Source organism: Colletes latitarsis, chromosome 14 (genome assembly GCF_051014445.1).
Source record: "Colletes latitarsis isolate SP2378_abdomen chromosome 14, iyColLati1, whole genome shotgun sequence".
Classification (NCBI taxonomy): domain Eukaryota; kingdom Metazoa; phylum Arthropoda; class Insecta; order Hymenoptera; family Colletidae; genus Colletes; species Colletes latitarsis.
The window spans coordinates 18,429,818-18,450,058 of record NC_135147.1 but is presented as its reverse complement, the minus strand read 5'-3'; the positions used below and the strand labels follow the sequence as shown (position 1 = coordinate 18,450,058).

Genomic DNA, 20,241 nt, shown 5'->3' with positions numbered 1-20,241 from the left:
TTAATTTGTACTTTCCGTATTAAAGTTTTTTCAATAAGTTTTAAGTAGCTTTAATGGGCATAATCCTGAGATGTGACACTCAAGCCTTGAAATAGAATCTGCTTAATCTAATGTAAGTTTATATCTGTATTTAAAATGGTAGAGATAGTATAAAATCGCATAACTTCCACGAAGAGGTGATCACTTTTAGTATACCAGCAGCAAGATGCACTTTTCACTGATTGTAAGTTACAGCTTGCATACATATTATTTTGTTATAAAAATTTGTAGAATTATGTAGTTTAGTAGTTTTTTTTCACATATTTGCATATTTCGGTCTACTTTTTTTTTTAAATCTATTTTATTACTAAAACGAAAAATCAAATGGAAGAGCCCGAAAAAATAATATATCTCTTGATATTTTTTTAAAAGTGAGTTTTTTCTGTAAGATTAGATTTCTAATATGCTAGTTAAAAATTAAACCAAAATCGAAACACTTAACTCTGCTTCTAAATTACTGACCTGAATTTTTCAAGTTATTCTGCTTATTTCAGTGTTTTGGCTAAAAAGTACATTACTTTTTTGAGGTCTCTCACTTGATTTCTTGTTTAAAAAAAAGTAGACTAAAGTACACAAAACTGAAAAAGGCAACTAAACTATATAATTACCAAATTTGTTTAATATAGGTAATATTGTTTGCCAGTATTTTTGCATGTCAAGTACTGAGCGAAAATAATACTTATGAAGATTCTGACCAACATCCATGGCCAGTTGTTTATAGCGTGTATCCATTTTATAATACTGAAACATTGCTTAAAGTATGGAAAACTGACAAAGCTTTAGATATTTCTACAAATGTAGCAACTCTGGTTTCTGATGAACAAGTGCAAAAAATATATTTTAATGACATTCAGCACAATGATACACATTTACTGATACAAAACAATGTACCTTATTTTATAAGTGAAGTTAAAAATATAAATGAAGACCAGTTATCACCCAATAAACAATATCAAACTAACTATGTGAGTACTAATAAAGCTTATTGTTTATTACAGCGACTGTAAAATACAAAGTTTAATGTTTCAGGCAAACAGCCCTAAAGAAGCAAATCCTCAAAGTGTGTAACAGAATCTTATTTGAATTGAACAATACAAAGGAATAATTCATTTCGAAAAGTGAAACCAGAATTCAAAGTTCTAAGATGTGTTTGCGCAAAATATTAATAAAAGAATTTATTTGCAAGTAATATACTTCGTTTTATTTCTAATTCCTATCTTAAAAGTTGTGTTTAATCATTTATTTTAATACTTTTTATGTGAATTTAAGAAATCTAAACTATACAGGCAGTATTTTATAGTTACCTTTAACTATTGGCGGCCTGTGGGCGACAGTTGGGTTTTATCCACACCCCCCTCGTTCGATTACCGGAAGTCGCGAACCGCGGTGTATCGAATCCCTTCTTCACCTTCGTCACACTTATATTTTGGAATAATTCATTTCGAAAAGTGAAACCATAATTCAAAGTTCTAAGATGTGTCTGCGCAAAATATTAATAAAAGAATTTATTTGCAAGTAATATACTTCGTTTTATTTATAATTACTATCTCAAAAGTTGTGTTTAATCATTTATTTTAATACTTTTTATGTGAATTTAAGAAATCTAAATTATACAGGCAGTATTTCATAGTTACCTTTAACTATTGGCACCCTGTGGGCCACAGTTGGGTTTTATCCACGCCCCCCTCATTCGATTACCGGAAGTCGCGAGTCGCGGTGTAACGAATCCCTTTCTCATCTTCGTCACACTTATATTTCGTACGCGCATCTTGTATCGTTTGCATTCTTAATAATGGAATAATTGATTAGTTAAAAGGAAAGTCGTGTGGCCTATGGCGAAGAAATTCGTTGAGTCTGAGCTAGAGTAGGAATGTAAGTACTCGTCAGCATTTTTCTTGTGGATGAATAATGAATGCCGCACACCCCTATTAAATATGGCGAGAGTTACGATTTGAAAGATGAAAACGCAAATAATTTATAGAAGTACAGAAAGAAATTTGAATACAATTGAATTTCCCTCCGCATTCCTCATTCATCCTATCTTATTTTATTTCTGGGTCGGTTCGCTTATGGTGCTGCAGAGAGAGCTATTAAAAATTAAAAATAAGAGATAACTTAATAGGTATAGGTATTACTAGGTACCCCTAAAACATTGTATGCATACATGTAACCACAGTTGCACCGATGTAAGTAACACTAATTGGTATAGTATAGGGGTCCTATACTCCCATACTTCGTCTTTGATGTAACATGCAACATATTTTCAATTTTAACCATTAAATGAAACTTTGCATTGTTTTATTGAATATCACATGATCAAATTTTGACGCCGAAAATTATATAATTAAGTTTTTTTATACAAGTATACATCAAATGTTAAATAATGAGTAACTTTGAATATGGTAACATTTTAGACCAAATATTATCATGGCCGGTACTTATAGAAATTACATGAGATTATTAGAATCTTGGCCATTGGATAAATTAAAACCTGGCAGGTAATTTCATTTAATATTGTAAAGTTATTAGTTTCTTTATACGTTTTTAATATCGCTGATTTAAACAATATTATAATTATTTTGATGTAGTTATTAATTCTTTTGCAGAAACTGTATGATTAGGTTAGAATAAATATTTGTTAAAGTTTGAATTTACGTAATAGACACATTTTGTATATGCATACATTTTATAATAGCTTTTAAACTAGAGATTCGTAAACTTTTTTTAAAAGTGTTAAGTCACATAAATTTTAAATTTTGTTAGTTTGTTTTTCTTGTTATATTATGAATTATAATGACATTTTATGTTTATTTTAGAGACTTGAGTCAACATATTCGCGATCAAGTAAAGCTTGCATTTACAAAAGGTGAGACAAGTCAGTTAGATAAAGAGGTATGTGATCGTTATTATATGTCATTAAAAAGAATTACTTCCAATTATTATGGGCAAATGTATGCTCGTACTCATACAAGCAGTGCTAGCGGGTTATCAAAAGAACAATGTAATTTGGCACTTTCGCCAGAAATGTTAGAATATTTTAATGATTTGGATAAAGGAATTATTGCACGTACAGTTACAAGATTAATAAGATATTACAAGGAGGGCAAGAAAGATGCAGGCAATGCTAGCACATAAGATTTATTTTATTTATAGTAGTAGAAGTGTATGCTATTTACTACAAAGACAAAGTAATATTAAGTACAGAAAACATGTAGTAAAGTATAGTCAGGTAATAACTAAAAACATTAAAAATATACCACACATGCCAGTTATGGCCAAAGAAGTAGTTCAATATTTAGAGCCATCACCAGGAAAAGTTTTTGTGGACATGACATTTGGTTCCGGAGGACATTCTACCAAAATTTTGGAATCTTCTCCTAATGTGAAAATATTTGCATTGGATAGAGATCCTGTCGCGTATGAGTTTTCACAAGAATTGTCAAAAAAGTATCCTGGACAAGTAATTCCTTTGTTAGGGAGATTTTCTGAATTACCACAATTGTTGTGCGGGCATAGAGTAGAAAGGAATAGCATAGATGGATTTTTATTTGATTTTGGATGTTCATCAATGCAATATGATATTGCCCAAAGAGGATTTTCTATATCAAAAAATGGACCATTGGATATGCGAATGGATGGATTTAGATGTCCAGAAGAACCGACTGTGGCTGATGTTTTAGAAAAAATATCTGAAATAGATTTAATTCATATTTTGAGAATCTATGGCGAAGAGAAGCAATGTAAAAAAATTGCACGTGCTATTATCGACGCTCGATTCTCTTTTAGAAGTTTAAAAACTACCGAAGAATTAGCTAAACTTGTCGAGTCTGTCGTTCATGGCAGAAGAACTGATCAACTTGGTAGAGTTACTCATTGTGCTACAAAAACATTTCAAGCACTCAGAATTTTTGTAAATAACGAATTAAATGAAATTAATTATGGTATTATTCTTGCTGGATCATATTTGAAGATGAATGGACGTTTAGTAACAATATCCTTCCATTCTTTAGAAGATACAATAGTTAAACGGCATATTTCTGGAAATTTAACAGAGAATGTAGCTAATAAATTGCCATTAAAATATGCTAGTTATGGTAAATTTTATGATGAAACTGAAATGCAAAACTCTATAAAATTAATATGGAAAATGTTGCATAAACATGTAATAACGCCCACGCCTGAAGAGGTAGAAAAAAATCCAAGATCACGTTCTGCAAAATTACGGGCTATCGGCAAAATACCTTCAGATTGCGTTTCTTCGTAAAATGGGAAATGTAAAAATATTTTTTATTACTATATCGTTTAATACAGATCGGAGTATATCATATTTAGAAACTTATATCTTAATGTAAGTAGTCTGTAATCTGTGTATAAAATAAAACCTTTCAAACGGAATCATTGTAACAATTATTCATAGATACATAAAGATATATCATTACGAATCATAAGAATGTTTGTAATGTTGAAAGTATAACATTTAAAATAGACCTTCTATTTCATCTGTTTCACTGTTCCAATCCATATCATAAACGCTTGGCCTTGTAGAAAGACCTGGCATCATCATTATCTAAAAAAAATAGATTTTTACAGTGGTTGGGTATTACATCTACGCAATTAATAATTGTTGTACGTTTAAATACATACGTCTCCGACCATAGGTACTACAAAGCCTGCTCCAACAGATGCAAATATATTTGTAATATCAAGCGGGAAACCTATAGGCGCACCTTTAACCGATGGATCACCCGTTAAAGAATTCGATGTTTTTGCCATGCAAAGGGGAAATTTATCGTATCCCAATTTATTATACAGTTTAATTTTATCTTGCACCTATATTAATAAATATTACATTTATTAACAAAGAAATATTATTTATAAAAGCGAAAGATTTTTACAAAATTATTTTATATTTTTACCTTGTCTGCAAGAGTAACTTGTCCAGCCCCATACATTTCTTTAGCAATAGTATTTATCTTTTCTTCAATACTGTCGTGAACATCGTACAATACTTTGAAATTACTGGGTTTATCAGTGGCAGCTATAACTGCATCTGCAAGGTCTGTGGCGCCAGCACCACCTTCTGCCCAATGATGGCATACAACTGCATCTGTTGCACCACTTGCAATTGCTCCTTGCTTTACTAATGCTAATTCCGCTTGCGTGTCAGTACTGAAATATGATTCCATACAATTATAATAGGTTGTTTAGTGAACAAAGTTATTTACAAAGAAATTTAATTTCCGCAAAACTTACGCGTGTACATTAATAGCAACAATAACTGGTACACCAAATTTGACTCCGTTACTTATGTGTTTCTGGAGATTTGGAAGACCTTTTTTAACCAATTCAAGATTCTCTTCGACATATTCTTTTTTTAAGACCGCGCCAGGGGTTACTGGAGGTCCACCGCCGTGCATTTTTAGCGCTCTAACAGTTGCAACGAGCACGACAGCGTTTGGTACATGCCCGGATGTTCGACATTTAATGTTAAAGAACTTCTCCATTCCAATGTCAGAACCGAATCCAGCCTCGGTCACTACAATACCTTCTGGTCCGACTAATTTCAGCGCAATAGCATCTGCTATAATCGAGGAACAACCGTGCGCAATGTTTGCAAACGGCCCAGTATGAACCATTACTGGTGTTCCCTCCAAAGATTGCATAAGCGTTGGTTCAATGGCGTCTTTCAATAAAATTGCTAATGCCCCGGTCATACCCTAAATTCAATTCTATGTAAAATAATTGTGTGAAACTTCTACAATTCATTGATTTATATAGTAAATATACTAACAAAATCTTCAGCAGTTAAAGGTTCTCCATTTTTGTTGAAAGCTACCACCATGTTACCCAATCTTTCCTTCATGTCCTCGACGTCAGTGGCGAGTGCAAGTATTGCCATTATTTCAGAACTCACAGTATTGCAAAAAGATGTTTCTCGCGTTTTACCCTTTTCGGTCGGGCTTTGCCCGATAGTGATTTTACGTAAAAATCGATCGTTCGTGTCAACCACTGAAAGAAGCATATTTTACTTGTAAAATATATTTTCCTTTAATAGACTGTTATATAAACACGTCTTACAATACCTCGGGTCCAAGTAATGTTTTCTGGATCAATGTCCAGTCTTGCGAATTTTCCAATTTCTTCTTCCGTCAAAGTCTGTGGATCGGTTTTTGTGATACCAAGTTTCTCTAAACGTTTTAATTGTATTTTCGAAAATTTCCTGACGCCTTTGACTGCCGGTACAAGACGATCGTAAAGAGCCTTATCGTTTTGAGTACATTCGTGGAAATATCGGGTATCAATTTGTGCTGCTAATAAATTATTGGCTGCGGTCACAGCGTGGATGTCGCCAGTCAAGTGCAAATTGAATTCTTCCATGGGAATAACCTGGAAGTAGTAGATTTATTTTAAGAGTATTGAACGTAACGAAGAATTCTCGTTTCAATAAATGGTACCTGCGAATATCCTCCACCTGCAGCTCCCCCTTTAACACCAAAGGTGGGTCCCTGACTGGGCTGCCTTAAAGTAACAAACGTGTTTTTTCCCTTATGCGCGGTTAGAGCTTGTACCAACCCAAGCGACGTGGTACTTTTGCCTTCTCCTAAAGGCGTTGGGGTCATACCAGCAACTACTACGAGTTTTCCATTTCGTTGGTGCTTCAATCTCTTCAGGACGTTTAAACTGACCTTTGCTTTCTTGCTACCGTAAGGACTGATTTCGTTAGGATACAATCCTATTTCTTCTGCTAGGGTAGTGATCGGTTTCGGTTCTTGACTCCTTGAAATTGTTATGTCGTTGGGCACGGGCTTTTGCGGATTAATCTTCAGAGTTCTTAATTTCCACTTGTTATTTATCATTTTTTCTAACGTTCTTTGAGCAGAGACCACTGTGTTCTTCATTAGCATAGCTACGGTCATAGGGCCAACGCCGCCAGGTACTGGTGTGATATATGCAGCTACTTTCGCAACTTCTTCGTAATCTACGTCGCCTACCAAACGTGTTCCGGATTTCTTTGTGGGATCTAAAATATTTCTTCGCAATGTATTATCATTATTGACTTACTTTCCCGTACAGCATGGAATATTGCAGAAATATCCTTTTACATGACACGAAATATTTGATGAAACATTTCAGACAATATTGTTGAGACATTATAGAAACGTTGCATGAAGATTTTTAATATATACCAGAAATATACTTTTGTTTATTTATTAACAATTTATGTTTTATACTGTAGATAATCTACTTCATCTGTATAATAACGTAACAAAATTTGGCGTATTAAATAAATAATGTATATGTTATTAATATATAGTTTGAAGTTATAGTTATTTTATAATATTGTAATAATGTCTTTAAAATATTTGCAACACGGTATTGTAAATGTAACTGTAACATTGTGACATTCCAGCAATATTTCTGTAATCTTCAGAACTGTATGGGTGATGTTAGATCAGTGGACCATTTTTGTCGTTTTTTTTTTTATGTAATGTAAAATTTGTTCGTAATAAATGGAAAATGTCTAATCAAACAAACTAAGCATTATGTTTAGAAATGAAAAGTCTGTACTCGTAGAGTAACAAAACGCTATTACTAGTATTAATAATATATTTTGAGTGTATTAATTTACTGAATTGAAGACAAAAAGCATGTCTACCTTGTATGGAATTGATTCCACAATCGATTACGACTGCACCAGGTTTAATCCAATTTCCCTTGACCATCTGGGGCTGACCAATAGCAACCACTAAGATGTCCGCTTGCGAAACCTACAATCAAATTAATCCGTAATATAGAAGGCAGTTATACAATTTTTTAATTGGAATTTTGACTTTCTAGAAAGTATAAGAAGTTTGGTACTTACAACTTGCGGTAGATTTTTCGTTTTCGAATGACACACCGTTACAGTTGCGTTGTGCCATTTCAATAATTCGGCTACTGGCGTGCCGACAATTTTGCTTCTGCCTAATACTACGGCTTGACTGCCGGCGATTGGTACTCCGCTCCTAAGCATTATTGTACAAATTATTATTTATTTTTTTAGTTATTTATTGACCGCTTAAAACGTATGCTTTGAAAAATAAAAAGGATGTTCGTTTAATGTTTAATACAGGATGTTCGACTACCCCTGGGAAAAATTTGAATGGGAGATTCTAGAGGCCAAAATAAGACGAAAATCAAGAATATCAATTTGTTGATGGAGGCTCCGTTAAAAAGTTATTAACGTTCAAAGTTCCGTCTGTAGAACCACTATCGGTTGAACGCAGCTGTTTGCAGATTGCCGTTCTACAGGCGGAACTTTAAACGTTAATAACTTTTTAACGAAATCTCAATCAACAAATTGGCATTCTTGATTTTCGTCTTATTTTGATCTCCAGAATCTCCCATCAAAATTTTTCCCAGTTTGAGGTGATTATACAAATAAAAAAGACAAATAAAATTTAATAGCTTCGCTAACAACAAAATTATTAAAGATGAGCAAGTTCCATGGTTCATCTTGTATATTTATATCGTATGTATTCATGATTAATTTCGACGTATGTTGAAGTGTATTTGAAAAACTGAAATGGGCAAAAACATTTTTAACGCACTTCTTGATGAGTTGGATGCATCCGTTCGGAGTGCATGGCACGAATCCCGTCATATCGCCAATGGCCACTCTTCCTTCATTGATCGTGTTTAATCTGAAAAGATGAAATTTTTCATATTACGTATCTAAGAATACACAGCGTATTCTGTTATTGATCATTTGTAATAAAAAATCTGCGTTATTATTTCGGAACATTTTAATAATGTTATGCTCACGAAAGTGCAATGACGTTTCCTAGTTACGTACAAATAATAAGATGTTGTTATTGAAATTGCATTTACGCAAACGGAAGATGATTAAGTCGACCATCTCTTATCATTTAATCTGGAAGATTTCGCGTCACGGGTCATGGTATTGCGTTATATTTTGAAATTTCTTAGTATTACATCGCGAAATATTTTTTGTTGGCGTATAGTCATGTAACAAATTTTCGAACAATACGTTGATTATATTTATTATGAAAGAAAAAAAAATATATATATTATTATTATATATTATACTATAAATTATATATTTAATACAAATAAAATCTATATATATAAAATTTATTGTATGTAAATTGTGCATTAATAATTAAAGAATTGCTTACACAAATGATTTTGCCCATCAGTAATATATTCAGTACATAAAAAATATAAGAAATATAGTAAAAATACTAATATTATTTTATTATTCATTTTAGTATTACATATAAATCGAAAACATAGAGTAAAAATTTGATCACTCATGTTTTGAATATTACAATCGAATTATAAATGACAATCAACCAATTGTTTGTATTGTTTGAGTGATAATTGTTTCAATACGAAGAGAAGAGTTTTGATCTCTTGTTATATATTTTTATACTGTATACAAGCATTTGGTTTCACCAAATATTTTTAATTAGATTTTTGTAGATATAACAAATTTTGCTGATAATTTAGCAAAATTTATCTAGACGTAAGCATAACATTACAGTTGTAATAAAAATTAATTACACGATTAAAAACCTTACCCATCCACGTCTTTGTCGGGCGACACTAAATCAGTAATCAAGTGACTATTGATTTGATTAACAGTGTCCAGAGGCATTTGTACGATAATTCCATGAACGTTTGGATCGTTGTTCAGTTTATTGACTTTGTTTATTAATTCGATTTCGGTTGTGGTGTTTGGAAGTTTTACATGTTCCGCGGCGATTCCAATGTCGCTCGCCGCTTTTATTTTCATTCTTATGTAAACATTTGAATCTTCTCTGCCGCCTACTTGGACGATTGCCAAACCTGGTAGAAAATTCGGCAATTTCTTTTTCAAAGCTTCCACATCTTTCGTTAAGTTTTCTCGGATTTCCCTGAGAGAATCGAATAAAATACTTTAGATTGTGCACGAATAATTTCAGTGTTTTAATAAATTTAATTTACAAATCGTTTAAAAATAATACTATTTTCAAATTTACAAAGTATGTTACTATAAAATTACTTTTAAAGAAACGAATTTTAATTTCTTACTAAGCTTTTTTTAACTTCTATTTTTATATAACGTATATTTACATGACCATCTAACGTTTCAGTAATAAATACCCTTTATTTATATATAACTGAATCATTTTAAACAAATTTATATATACGTGCAAATGTATAAAAATGATACGCATGTTTCTAATGTTACGTCTGTATCTTTCAGACGTTTAAAATTGGCGGGCTATACACGTATCGACATCTGTTTTTTTTTACACTTCGGCGACATACGTATATATTAATCGTCTCAGTAAACATTAATTTTCCATGATATTATGTATATTTATTATATATATTTATTATGTATTCTCGCTTCAACAAATGCTGTTTTATTATTACATGATCTATAGTAAACTATGGTATTACTATGATCTGTGATAAACATAACCTTATATGGGATAGGTGCATGCTTTTACAGGACAAGGTAAAAGTGTCAAGAATTCAGACGAATATTTTGTAATTCTATATTAGAGGTTATGATAACAAGGTGTGCAGATATTGTAGCGGGTATTATCGACCTTGGTGTTTTATTCTATAATCGAACAACAAATTTGAATTTGGACGATATTTTAGAAAGTTCTTCGAGTGGAAAATCACTACAGAAAATTGATAAGATCAAATGAAGTGACTTCAAAATAGTGTACCTGTTTTTAGATGTTTAATAAACCTAAGTTGAAGTGCTCATTTCGCGAGAATTGTTATTTTTAAAATTGAAAATATGTAATATTACTCACTTTGCTAGCTCGGTACCGGATAATACGATTCCCCGAACGTCCGTCGACATAGTTCTTCGAAAAAGTCTACAATCACAATAGAAATCACTATTATTTTCAAACTGATTTGTATTATAGTAAACTTTAAACACTCTTTAGAATTGCGTGTACTGGAAGACTGGTGGTAGTCGAATGAACCGTCTTAGTATAATCAACCGGTTACAAGCGATTCAGTTTGAACATATATGCATCGTTTTATCAAGCAGCGTTATTGTACGTGTTATTCTCATGTGAATCTGTCGATCATTTAAATGCTTGGACACGTCTCTCAAAATCTATTGTAATTTTAAATTTCATTTTCTTTTTGTTTGATTTAAGTATCTTAGTAGTGTTTATTTCCTACAAACCTCGTTTCTATGTTTAATAAGTATTCGAGATATCTTATTTACACGATTTTTTTATTGTAAAATTAACGGATACATAAGATATGCTCTCTCATACATTATGGGACGTTTATATTACAATTCTTCAAAAAAGGCGGTTTTTATATTGTTCTGTTTTTATTTTTTGCGTGAGTTTACAGATACGATGATAAATAATAAATATTTCAACATTTCAATTTTTATCGCACATGAGAACTTTGTCTTACTTAAAAACTTGCGTTACTCGAGTCATATGGTAGTTCGAGACGATGATTTCTCAGATACTAATGACAATTATGATTTCCAAGGGAGTACGAAAATAAGCTTTGAAAACAACAAGGAGGATGCTCATCGGCTTTTCATATGATGAAACTACAATCGATAAACTTTGACATGTGAATTGCTCGCCATAAATTCCCAATGCGAACGTACTTACCGTAAGTATACGTTGCATTCAATGCATTCTATTAATACGAAAATAAATTTTTCGTACGTAAACATGTTTAGCCTTCGATGTTTCTCGATTTGTTCAATTAATATGGAGAATATTTTGTTACCAATTTTAAAAATACAAGCATTTAAATAAAAATTAGAAAAACAAATTAATAAATACAAATAGATTCTATTAATAAGAAAATAAATTTTTCGTACGTAAACATGTTTAGCCTTCGATGTTTTTCGATTTGTTCAATTAATATGGAGAATACCTTGTTACCAATTGTAAAAATGCGAGCATTTAAATAAAAATTAGAAAAACAAATTGATATATACAAATGGAATAATATAATAATTATCATTACTATAAAAAATTATTTTTATTTTGATAAATGGTCAAGGTAAACAAGTAGTTTTGTGCATCTGCTTTTAACGGTGTACGATTGTTATATTTGAGTTAAAATTATTTTATAAACGTAATTGTTCATGATTAAAAATTAACGTTAATATCTTGTCTTTGTATTGTCTAAATTAGGCAATTTTATTTAATTATAGTAAATCATTTAATACGTATTTAACTGTAGTTCCAAATTAAGATTATATTTTAATAATAGTAATTATTATTAACAAAAAGAAGATTATATGTAAATTATAGCTATATAGTAAGGTGTTATTAATTCGATGATATGTATACACATATTGAATTTTATTTATTCCTGAAATTCTTTTTACGACATTACATGTGTTGTTTATTTACACTATTGTACGTTTTACATGTGATCATCATTTTTGTTAAATTGTCGTGTAGCGAATTGCTGTAATAAGAACATTTTACTAGCATAAAAATAGATAATTTTTATTTTATTCCATTTATAGTTATAAATTTATTTAATTTTTATTCAAGCGTTTATTTTTGTTTAAATTGATAGTGAATGATATTCAATATTTATTGTGTAAGTTGGAAACAGTGAAAAGAGAAATATATTTATATACGAGAAATTTATCTTTTCATTAATACGATGCAATATTTAGTTACAATGATTATAATAAAAGAAAATGAATAAAATTGATTATATTTTCTACGATTCAATCACACAGAAATTTTTTATGTAAATTGTTAATGCACATATTTGTAATAGATTTGGTGATCATACACAAATCATATACTAAATACATAAATGACATTATTTTGTTGCACGTATCTGAAGTAAAGAGTAAATTGTTGACTGCTAGTTGAGAATGTTATTCTTCACTTTATTTTGATAAGTTGAGTTACTTATCGAGTCTTATCGTACATGTCGAAATATCGTAATGTATATTTACATAATATGCTCAAAATAATTAGGACATCCCCGATTCGAATTGTGCAATCAATATTTTGAAAACTATGGAAACTAATGGAAATGAAAAATAATGTTATCTTCGTACAAAACAATGATCTTAAGCAGTTACTTATAACGCAAAGATGTGGATTTTGTACAATATACACTATTTTATGTTAAAATTCCTTTATTGTCGTCAGATGTTAATCCTATCGAGCACTTTTGGAATTATTAAAAAATGGGATTATATAAAAAATAAATACTAATATATGATATTTCTTCGAAAGAGATTTAAAAATGTGCAGTACAAAACGACATTAATCAATTATTACGGACGAAACAAAAGTAAATAAAGGAAACGAACATAGTTAAATTGTTCGTTCATTTTTCCAAATATTCTATCGTGTAAAACCTTAGCAGTGTTACGTTCTGCGTACGCTTCTGGGGTAACTGATATACGATCCTGTTCAATTAAGGAAATTTGCGGAGGCTCGAAGTTGTTTATAGCGAGCTTTATGAACAGTTCAAGCTGTAGTATTCTCCAGAACTTCCTGGCGAACATTGCAAAAACAGCTGGCTTCCCTCATTCTGTTCCACGCTTCTCTACTCACGACTCGATAAACCCATCTAATTTACTGTGGGCCATCCCCAAAACTGAGCAAAAACTAAACATAAGCTCCTTCATGTCGCGGTAATTAATCCTGGTATCAAAGCATTCAAGCGAATAACGAATAAACTGTCTCTGAAGTTAAGAAACTTCTACCAGAGATTGCACAAACTAATGAATTTTATTACGTTCTATCATTTCGTGTGCTTTTATTTCTTTCAAGTTCTCTCTATACTGTTAAGATAAGTGTAACACTTGGTCACAGAGAATTCTAGAATTCTAAGAATTATATTCACATGCTTCCTTGATTTGTTTGAAAATTATGTAATGACTTTTTCCGTCTGTTTTGGATCGTTATCTGATAAACGCGTTGGTAATGTATGTTTAGCAAGTGATAATCAAATAATTTTAATAATGTTCAAATAAACAAATTTTGCATAAAATCGAACTTTCGATATTTGTAGTTACACAGTAAGGAGCAAAATTGAACACTTACAACTACGACATTTGAACAAAAATAATTTTTTATTCAATATTTGCATGAAGAAAAATATATAGTATGTACAATCTTCTGGCTTTTCAAAACAAATTTAATGTTTGTGATAGTCAGTTTATTTATAATTTCATTTAGAAAATTATTATCTGTTATCTTATTATTAAACAGGGTGTTCGGCCACCCCTGGGAAAAATTTTATTGGGGGATTCTAGAGGCCTAAATAAGACGAAAATCAAAAATACCAATTTGTTGATGGAGGCTTCGTTAAAAAGTTATTAACAATTAAATTCAAAAATTTCAAATCGTTCTGGAAAAATTATTTTTAGTTGCAGGGGTCAATTACAATCATTTTTGGTCATTACACATACTTCCGAAATCCTACCCACTTTCGAGAAAAAAATTCGAGTAAGTGTTGAAAGTTTTGGGTGAAAAAAAAGACTTTCGAAACGTCTTGGAAAAATTATTTTTAGTTGCAGGGGTCAATTGCAAGCATTTTTGGTCAACAGACATACCCCCGAAATCCTACTCAGTTTCGAGAAAAAAATTCCTTACCGAAAATATAATTTCTGGCCAGAAATGTCTGCCCGAATTTTCATGCGAATCTTTAAAACGTCATAACTTCTGAACAGATTGGACGATTTTAATGTTTAAAAAAGCAAACTACGCGTATTTTGATGGAGAATATGTACAAATCGCAAAAATATTCGAAAAGTTGGTCCTTGTCCCCGCAAAATGAGAAAAACCTCATAAAAATGGTCCAATTTTCAAACAGCCATAACTCCTACAATTGTGAATATATTTCAATGAAACTTTTTTCTGAAGTAGAGCTCATGGGTACCTACAAAAAAGTATTAAACAACTTTTCTGTAGGGCGTCAAACAAAATTACTAAAAATGAGAAAGGAATTTTTAAGAAAAATCGACAGGGGGTAGGTGCCTAAATTTTTCGACGAAAAAAAAAATTTTTAATTAATTCTGAAAAAATTATTTTCGGTTGCGGGGGTCAATTACAATCATTTTTGGTGAATAGACACATACACGAAATCCTACCCATTATCGAGAAAAAAATTCGAGTAGGTGCCTAAATTTTTCGACAAAATTAAAAAGTTTTAAATCGCTCTAAAAAAATTATTTTCAGTTGCAGGGGTCAATTATAATCATTTTTGGTCATTACACATAGCCTCGAAATCCTACGCATTTTCGAGAAAAAAATTCAGTACGAGCGGAACTTTAAACATTAATAACTGTTTAATGAAGCTTTCATTAACAAATTGGTATTCTTGATTTTCATCTTATTTTGGCCTCTAGAATCCCCCATTAAAATTTTTTCCAGGGGTGGCCGAACACCCTGTATAAGAAACTATCAATTGGAATTCTAAATATTTATACTGTAATAAACTAAATAGTATTAAAACTTAAAAAAACTTAATGTAAATGTAGCCTAATTAATAAAGCTTATTAATTTGTTATACATTTGTTACTCTACGTCAATTTTTTCAAACTTTTCAAAATACCATAAATGCTCATCAAATTTACACAGACCTATTTGACTTATTGTTAGTTTTATTAAAAAAAAACAGTCATACGTACTTTTAAAATATCGAAGCATAATTATGTCCTATATTAACCTGAAATTACTATAATTTTGAAACTTTAACTTAAATACAGTATGGGTTCCCGTTATTCAATCACTATGAAATTTTTCATACATATATCTTACCTAGTATCACAATTTAGAAGGGTAGCACGATAAAAAATCAAAAGATAAAAAACTAAAGATCACCCTAATGAGCACCCTCAGCCACAAAGGTAGCACAGGCGTAACGAAAAAAAGAAATAAGTTTATACCATTCAATAAATGTACAATGCAGTGTCTGTGATATACTTTTCTTTTTTCTATTTCATTTAGTATAAATTTCGTTACATGTATCTATGTTGATTAACACATTACCGACGGGAAACGAGAATTCTCGTTTTATTGAAATATACGTTACCGACGGGAAACGAGTATTCTCGTTTTATGACAAGTGTGTATCTTTCTAGTAATTTCTCCAATAACACAAGAAAAAGAATCCCAATATTACCTACATATGACTCCTGAAAATATCAATGAAATATATTAATTACAAAAATACTTATCACATATTTAGTATACACATGTTGAAGGAATTCTGTATCATTAAAATCACCCGTCGTATAAAGTTTTAATAAAAATGCCCCGTCGTTAATGTGTTAATTGAAGAAGAGAAGGAAAACTCTCTCGTTTGTATAATATTTCATTCTGAGACGATACTAATGCCCGTAGAAAAATTCATTTGTTCGTAAGATCGCGATTCGTGGACCGGTTTTATCGGTTTCGGTCCACATTGTGTAAGGAGGCGAGCACTCTAATGAAAAATTTGTCAACGCGCATCTGGAGAAACGCGCCAGCGAATTCTCCGCGGGCACCGGTCAGATAAGACGCAATTAAACTCAATAGAGAAGGGACAAATAGGGAGGAAGAGGGCAAATTCGCAGCAAGCCATAAAGTTGTCCTGCGAGATAGACCGGGACCGGTTTGTCCCGAATGCCAGGGGAATCTGGAGCAACAGAGGAGCAGAGGACGTAGCCACGAATCGTGCTCCTTTGTGGGACTTACGCCCTTCTAAGAGCACGTGAAGCCACGGGGAAGGAGGATCTTGGTTAATCTTACTAATCTTCGGCGCTTGCTCCGACCTTCGATGGCAAAACGACGCAACGGCCGGTCGAAAACCGCGGCCTAATAACATTAGAGATTCCCCAATCAGCGCGAAGACCATCTAAAGGACGTACAACATGCTACGCTTAATTTCCTTAAACCGTTCGAAGCGGACATTAAATATTTTCAGGTCGTTTGGGATTCCCAGAACTCTTGATCTCTTGTTAAAACGTGCGACAAAAATATAAGGGATCTTCAAATATTGTGATTTCTTTTACATAGAGGATGGTTTAGAAATGCATGCGTATTAGGGTGGTCCTTATTTTTCAATTTTTAATCTTTTGTTGTTTGACAAATTTTTCATTACAGTGGTTGCTTACAAAAAACGGGGCCAAAAGTTGTAATTTGACGAATGAATCAATTTTTATTCGAGCATTAGTATTGCCTTAGAATGGAATATTATACAAAAGAGAGGTTTTTCCTTTGTTTTTGCTTTAATTTTCTTCTCCGTTAGAACAATTAATCAATAAAGATACATTATAGATAGATAGATCATTAACAAAAGATGAAGAAAATGAATAGTATAGATATATTAGAAATATTAGAAGAATACCTTCGATGTTACCCTGATACAATTAAATGTACCTTAAAAAATTGACGTAGAATAACAAATGTATAATAAACATATAACAAGTTAATTTATAATAGATTATATTTATGCTAAGTTTTTTAAAGTTTTAATAGTATTTCGTTTATAATCTATAAATATTTACAATACAAATTGATAGTTTCTTGTATAATTATAAGATAACATCAAATAATAAAATTTTGTAAATAAAAACTGGACTGTATGTTGTGACTCCCCTGAAAAAAACCAAAATATTTTGATGAATTTTTAAAAATTATGACTTAATGTAATTATTATACAGAGTGATCGGCCATCCCAGGGACAAATTGTAATGGGACATTCTAGAGGCCAAAATAAGACGAAAATCAAGGATACTAATTTGTTGATTGAGGCTTCGTTAAAAAGTTATAGAAACAATTCCGGTCACACAGTATATTTTCGGTAAAGAATTTTTTTCTCGAAAGTGGGCAGGATTTCGAGGGTGTGTCTATTCACCAAAAATTATTGTAATTGACCCTCGGAACGGAAAATAATTTTTTTAGAAGGATTTGAAATTTTTTAATTTCGCCGAAAAATTTAGGCACCTACCCCCTGTCGATTTTTCTTAAAAATTCGTTTTTCATTTTTAATAATTTTGTTTGACGCCCTACAGAAAAGTTGTCTAATACTTTTTTGTAGGTACCCATGAGTTCTATTTCAGAAAAAAGTTTCATTGAAATATATTCACTATTGTAGGAGTTATGGCTGTTTGAAAATTGGACCATTTTTATGGGGTTTTTCTCACTTTGCGAGGTCAAGGACCAATTTTTCGAATATTTTTGCGATTTGTATATATTCTCCACCAAAATACGCGTAGTTTGCTTTTTTAAACATTAAAATCGTCCAATCCGTTCAGAAGTTATGACGTTTTAAAGATTCGCATAAAAATTCGGGCAGACATTTCTGGCCAGAAATTATATTTTCGGTAAGGAATTTTTTTCTCGAAAGTGGGTAGGATTTCGAGGGTATGTGTAATGACCAAAACTTATTGTTATTGACCCCCGCAACCGAAAAGAATTTTTCCATGAACGATTTAAAATTTTTTAATTTAATTTTTTAATAACTTTTTAATGGAGCCTCAATCAACAAATTGATATTCTTGATTTTCGTCTTATTTTGGCCTCTAGAATCTCCCATTAAAATTATTCCCATGGGAAATTATTCTTTTATCAAAAAATTAGTACTGCTTCTGAAATAGTAGCACACAATTATATTAAAAGTATAAAACTTCAATTCAAATGCAGCATGGGTTCTCGTTATGCAATCACTTTGAAATTGTGCACACATCATTTACTCACTAAATGTAATAGTTTGGGGGGGAGGGGTAGCACAAATAAAACATGAAAAACAAATTTTGTCCTCTATAGCTAAGGACCACTCTAGTATACATCGTATATTATACATTTCAATCACTACGAAATTTTGCATATATCATTTTCTTACCTAGTAGGGTCACCACGTTAACACGTATATTATTTTGTCAAGTTTAATAAAGTTTATTAGTTATTGTTCATGTGTGTTTACATATATAAAATATATGTAGTAGCAAAAGGGTAACGCTTTAATATAGCGGTGTTCCAAATTAGGGCAACTGACCTTATCACAAGTTAGAAGGGTAGCACGACAAAAAATCAGAAGTTGAAAAATAAAGACCATCCTAGTGTATAACTACGGTCACGTTTATCGTAGATACGAATGTACAGCTCAGCCAAATGTCATTAAAATCGATAGGGGTTGTTTTCTTTGTTAATGCTTTTTTCGCAAAAATCTGGTTGCTTATTAAAATTTTTTGCTCCGTATTCGTTTCCACGATGGTATTTAGTTTTCCTTTTGCACAGCATTTGCTTCGTGGCCCTTGGAACGTGCGTAAACGTTTAAATCGCTAACTGTTTAAGTACGTTTCCAAGGCGTCTCCCGAAGGACCCCTGTTCGCGCAAGTCTCGAATCTCGCGGGCTCTCGTAGCTTAAGGTTAATTAATATCAGACCGTCAGTAACGGGGAACGAAGATCACGGGGAAATTGGCGGTCTCCGTGAAATTGCTGGATCGATGTAGCAATCGGCATCCATAATTTCTCGATGACGTGGGATTTCCGACAACTTCGTGTTCCAAGTGCCCCACCTTCGGGGAAGTTTTGATCATCTTTGGGAGTGGGTTCGATCGTTGACCTTCCTCTCTCCTTCTTTTTCGCTCTCCTCGACCAGATTCATTTCGTCGCTAATACGTCTCTGCGCTTCAATCTCGATTTCCAAGATTTGCCCGCGGCAATCTTACGTAGAATCAATATTACCCCCCCGATCTTCCATTCACCCTTCGCGTATCCTTTTGCTCTGCGGAAATTGTTCGACCATTTTGGTATTCTCGGAGGAGCAGCCCTTCAATGTCGCTGCGTCGACGCGACTACGAAACTTTTAGGTTTTCGTTAAGTGAATGGGGTGGTAATTAAAAATGCATTTTGAATTCTTTTTTAAGTGGATTTGGGGATATAAATACGACTGTCGCTCACTGTCGTGTCAGAACATTTTTTTATATCCAGATTTAAGTGAAAATCCGTCATGCTTTAGTGAATTTATAATTTATTTATATGGAACAATTTTGAACAGAGAATATGTTCCTCAACATTTATTAGTATACTTTTACCAATATCTGCATTTTAAGCAATAAAATACTAAATTAGACCCTCGACAAAATCTTTTTCTTCAACAAGTGTCACCCTAAATTATTTTGTTTGCTTATACTACTCGTAGAAAAAATTGTACATGTCTTACTCGAGTAGTAA

General features: G+C 31.9%; 4 protein-coding genes across 6 annotated transcripts; 3 read left to right on the top strand and 1 right to left on the bottom strand.

Annotated features, from left to right (window-relative positions):
- The first annotated feature begins 40 nt into the window (after window positions 1-40).
- On the top strand, window positions 41-1,228 carry LOC143350281 (uncharacterized). Its single transcript, XM_076782277.1, has 3 exons — window positions 41-223; window positions 666-1,004; window positions 1,069-1,228. The coding sequence occupies exons 1-3, from the start codon at window positions 206-208 to the stop codon at window positions 1,105-1,107; spliced, it is 396 nt and encodes a 131-aa protein (XP_076638392.1). The 5' UTR covers window positions 41-205; the 3' UTR covers window positions 1,108-1,228.
- A 523-nt stretch (window positions 1,229-1,751) lies between these two features.
- On the top strand, window positions 1,752-3,174 carry LOC143350282 (ubiquinol-cytochrome c reductase complex assembly factor 2-like). 3 transcript variants are annotated; one of them, XM_076782278.1, is made up of 3 exons: window positions 1,752-1,911; window positions 2,454-2,537; window positions 2,856-3,174. In XM_076782278.1, exons 2-3 carry the CDS (start codon window positions 2,467-2,469, stop codon window positions 3,172-3,174), a joined length of 390 nt encoding a protein of 129 aa, XP_076638393.1. In that variant the 5' UTR covers window positions 1,752-1,911; window positions 2,454-2,466. The 3 variants fall into 3 exon arrangements, with proteins under 3 accessions (XP_076638393.1, XP_076638397.1, XP_076638396.1); XM_076782282.1 differs by lacking the exon at window positions 1,752-1,911 and adding an exon at window positions 2,094-2,225; XM_076782281.1 differs by lacking the exon at window positions 1,752-1,911 and having other exon boundaries at window positions 2,261-2,537.
- LOC143350278 (putative methyltransferase-like protein 15 homolog) lies at window positions 3,152-4,434 on the top strand. Its single transcript, XM_076782274.1, has one exon. It carries the CDS (start codon window positions 3,152-3,154, stop codon window positions 4,301-4,303), a length of 1,152 nt encoding a protein of 383 aa, XP_076638389.1. The 3' UTR covers window positions 4,304-4,434.
- Window positions 4,293-11,567, bottom strand: Pug (pug C-1-tetrahydrofolate synthase, cytoplasmic). The gene is made up of 13 exons (XM_076782270.1): window positions 11,488-11,567; window positions 10,860-10,925; window positions 9,624-9,959; window positions 8,631-8,723; window positions 7,904-8,045; window positions 7,697-7,808; window positions 6,495-7,060; window positions 6,123-6,426; window positions 5,831-6,048; window positions 5,293-5,756; window positions 4,956-5,208; window positions 4,684-4,869; window positions 4,293-4,606 (listed from the first exon to the last, which is right to left on the bottom strand). The coding sequence occupies exons 1-13, from the start codon at window positions 11,511-11,513 to the stop codon at window positions 4,517-4,519; spliced, it is 2,856 nt and encodes a 951-aa protein (XP_076638385.1). The 5' UTR covers window positions 11,514-11,567; the 3' UTR covers window positions 4,293-4,516.
- Window positions 11,568-20,241: the final 8,674 nt, after the last annotated feature.

Bases quoted from the DNA above. Each gene is read 5' to 3' on its own strand.
- LOC143350281 (XM_076782277.1), top strand. The intron at 1,005-1,068 runs GTGAGTACTAAT...TTAATGTTTCAG, and splicing joins AACAATATCAAACTAACTAT to GCAAACAGCCCTAAAGAAGC.
- LOC143350282 (XM_076782278.1), top strand. From the start codon at position 2,467: ATGGCCGGTACTTATAGAAATTACATGAGATTATTAGAATCTTGGCCA. The intron at 2,538-2,855 runs GTAATTTCATTT...TGTTTATTTTAG, and splicing joins GATAAATTAAAACCTGGCAG to AGACTTGAGTCAACATATTC.
- LOC143350278 (XM_076782274.1), top strand. From the start codon at position 3,152: ATGCAGGCAATGCTAGCACATAAGATTTATTTTATTTATAGTAGTAGA.
- Pug (XM_076782270.1), bottom strand. From the start codon at position 11,513: ATGACTCGAGTAACGCAAGTTTTTAA. The intron at 5,209-5,292 runs GTAAGTTTTGCG...ATCATATTTCAG, and splicing joins GTTGCTATTAATGTACACGC to TACTGACACGCAAGCGGAAT. The intron at 4,607-4,683 runs GTATGTATTTAA...TATTTTTTTTAG, and splicing joins TAGTACCTATGGTCGGAGAC to ATAATGATGATGCCAGGTCT.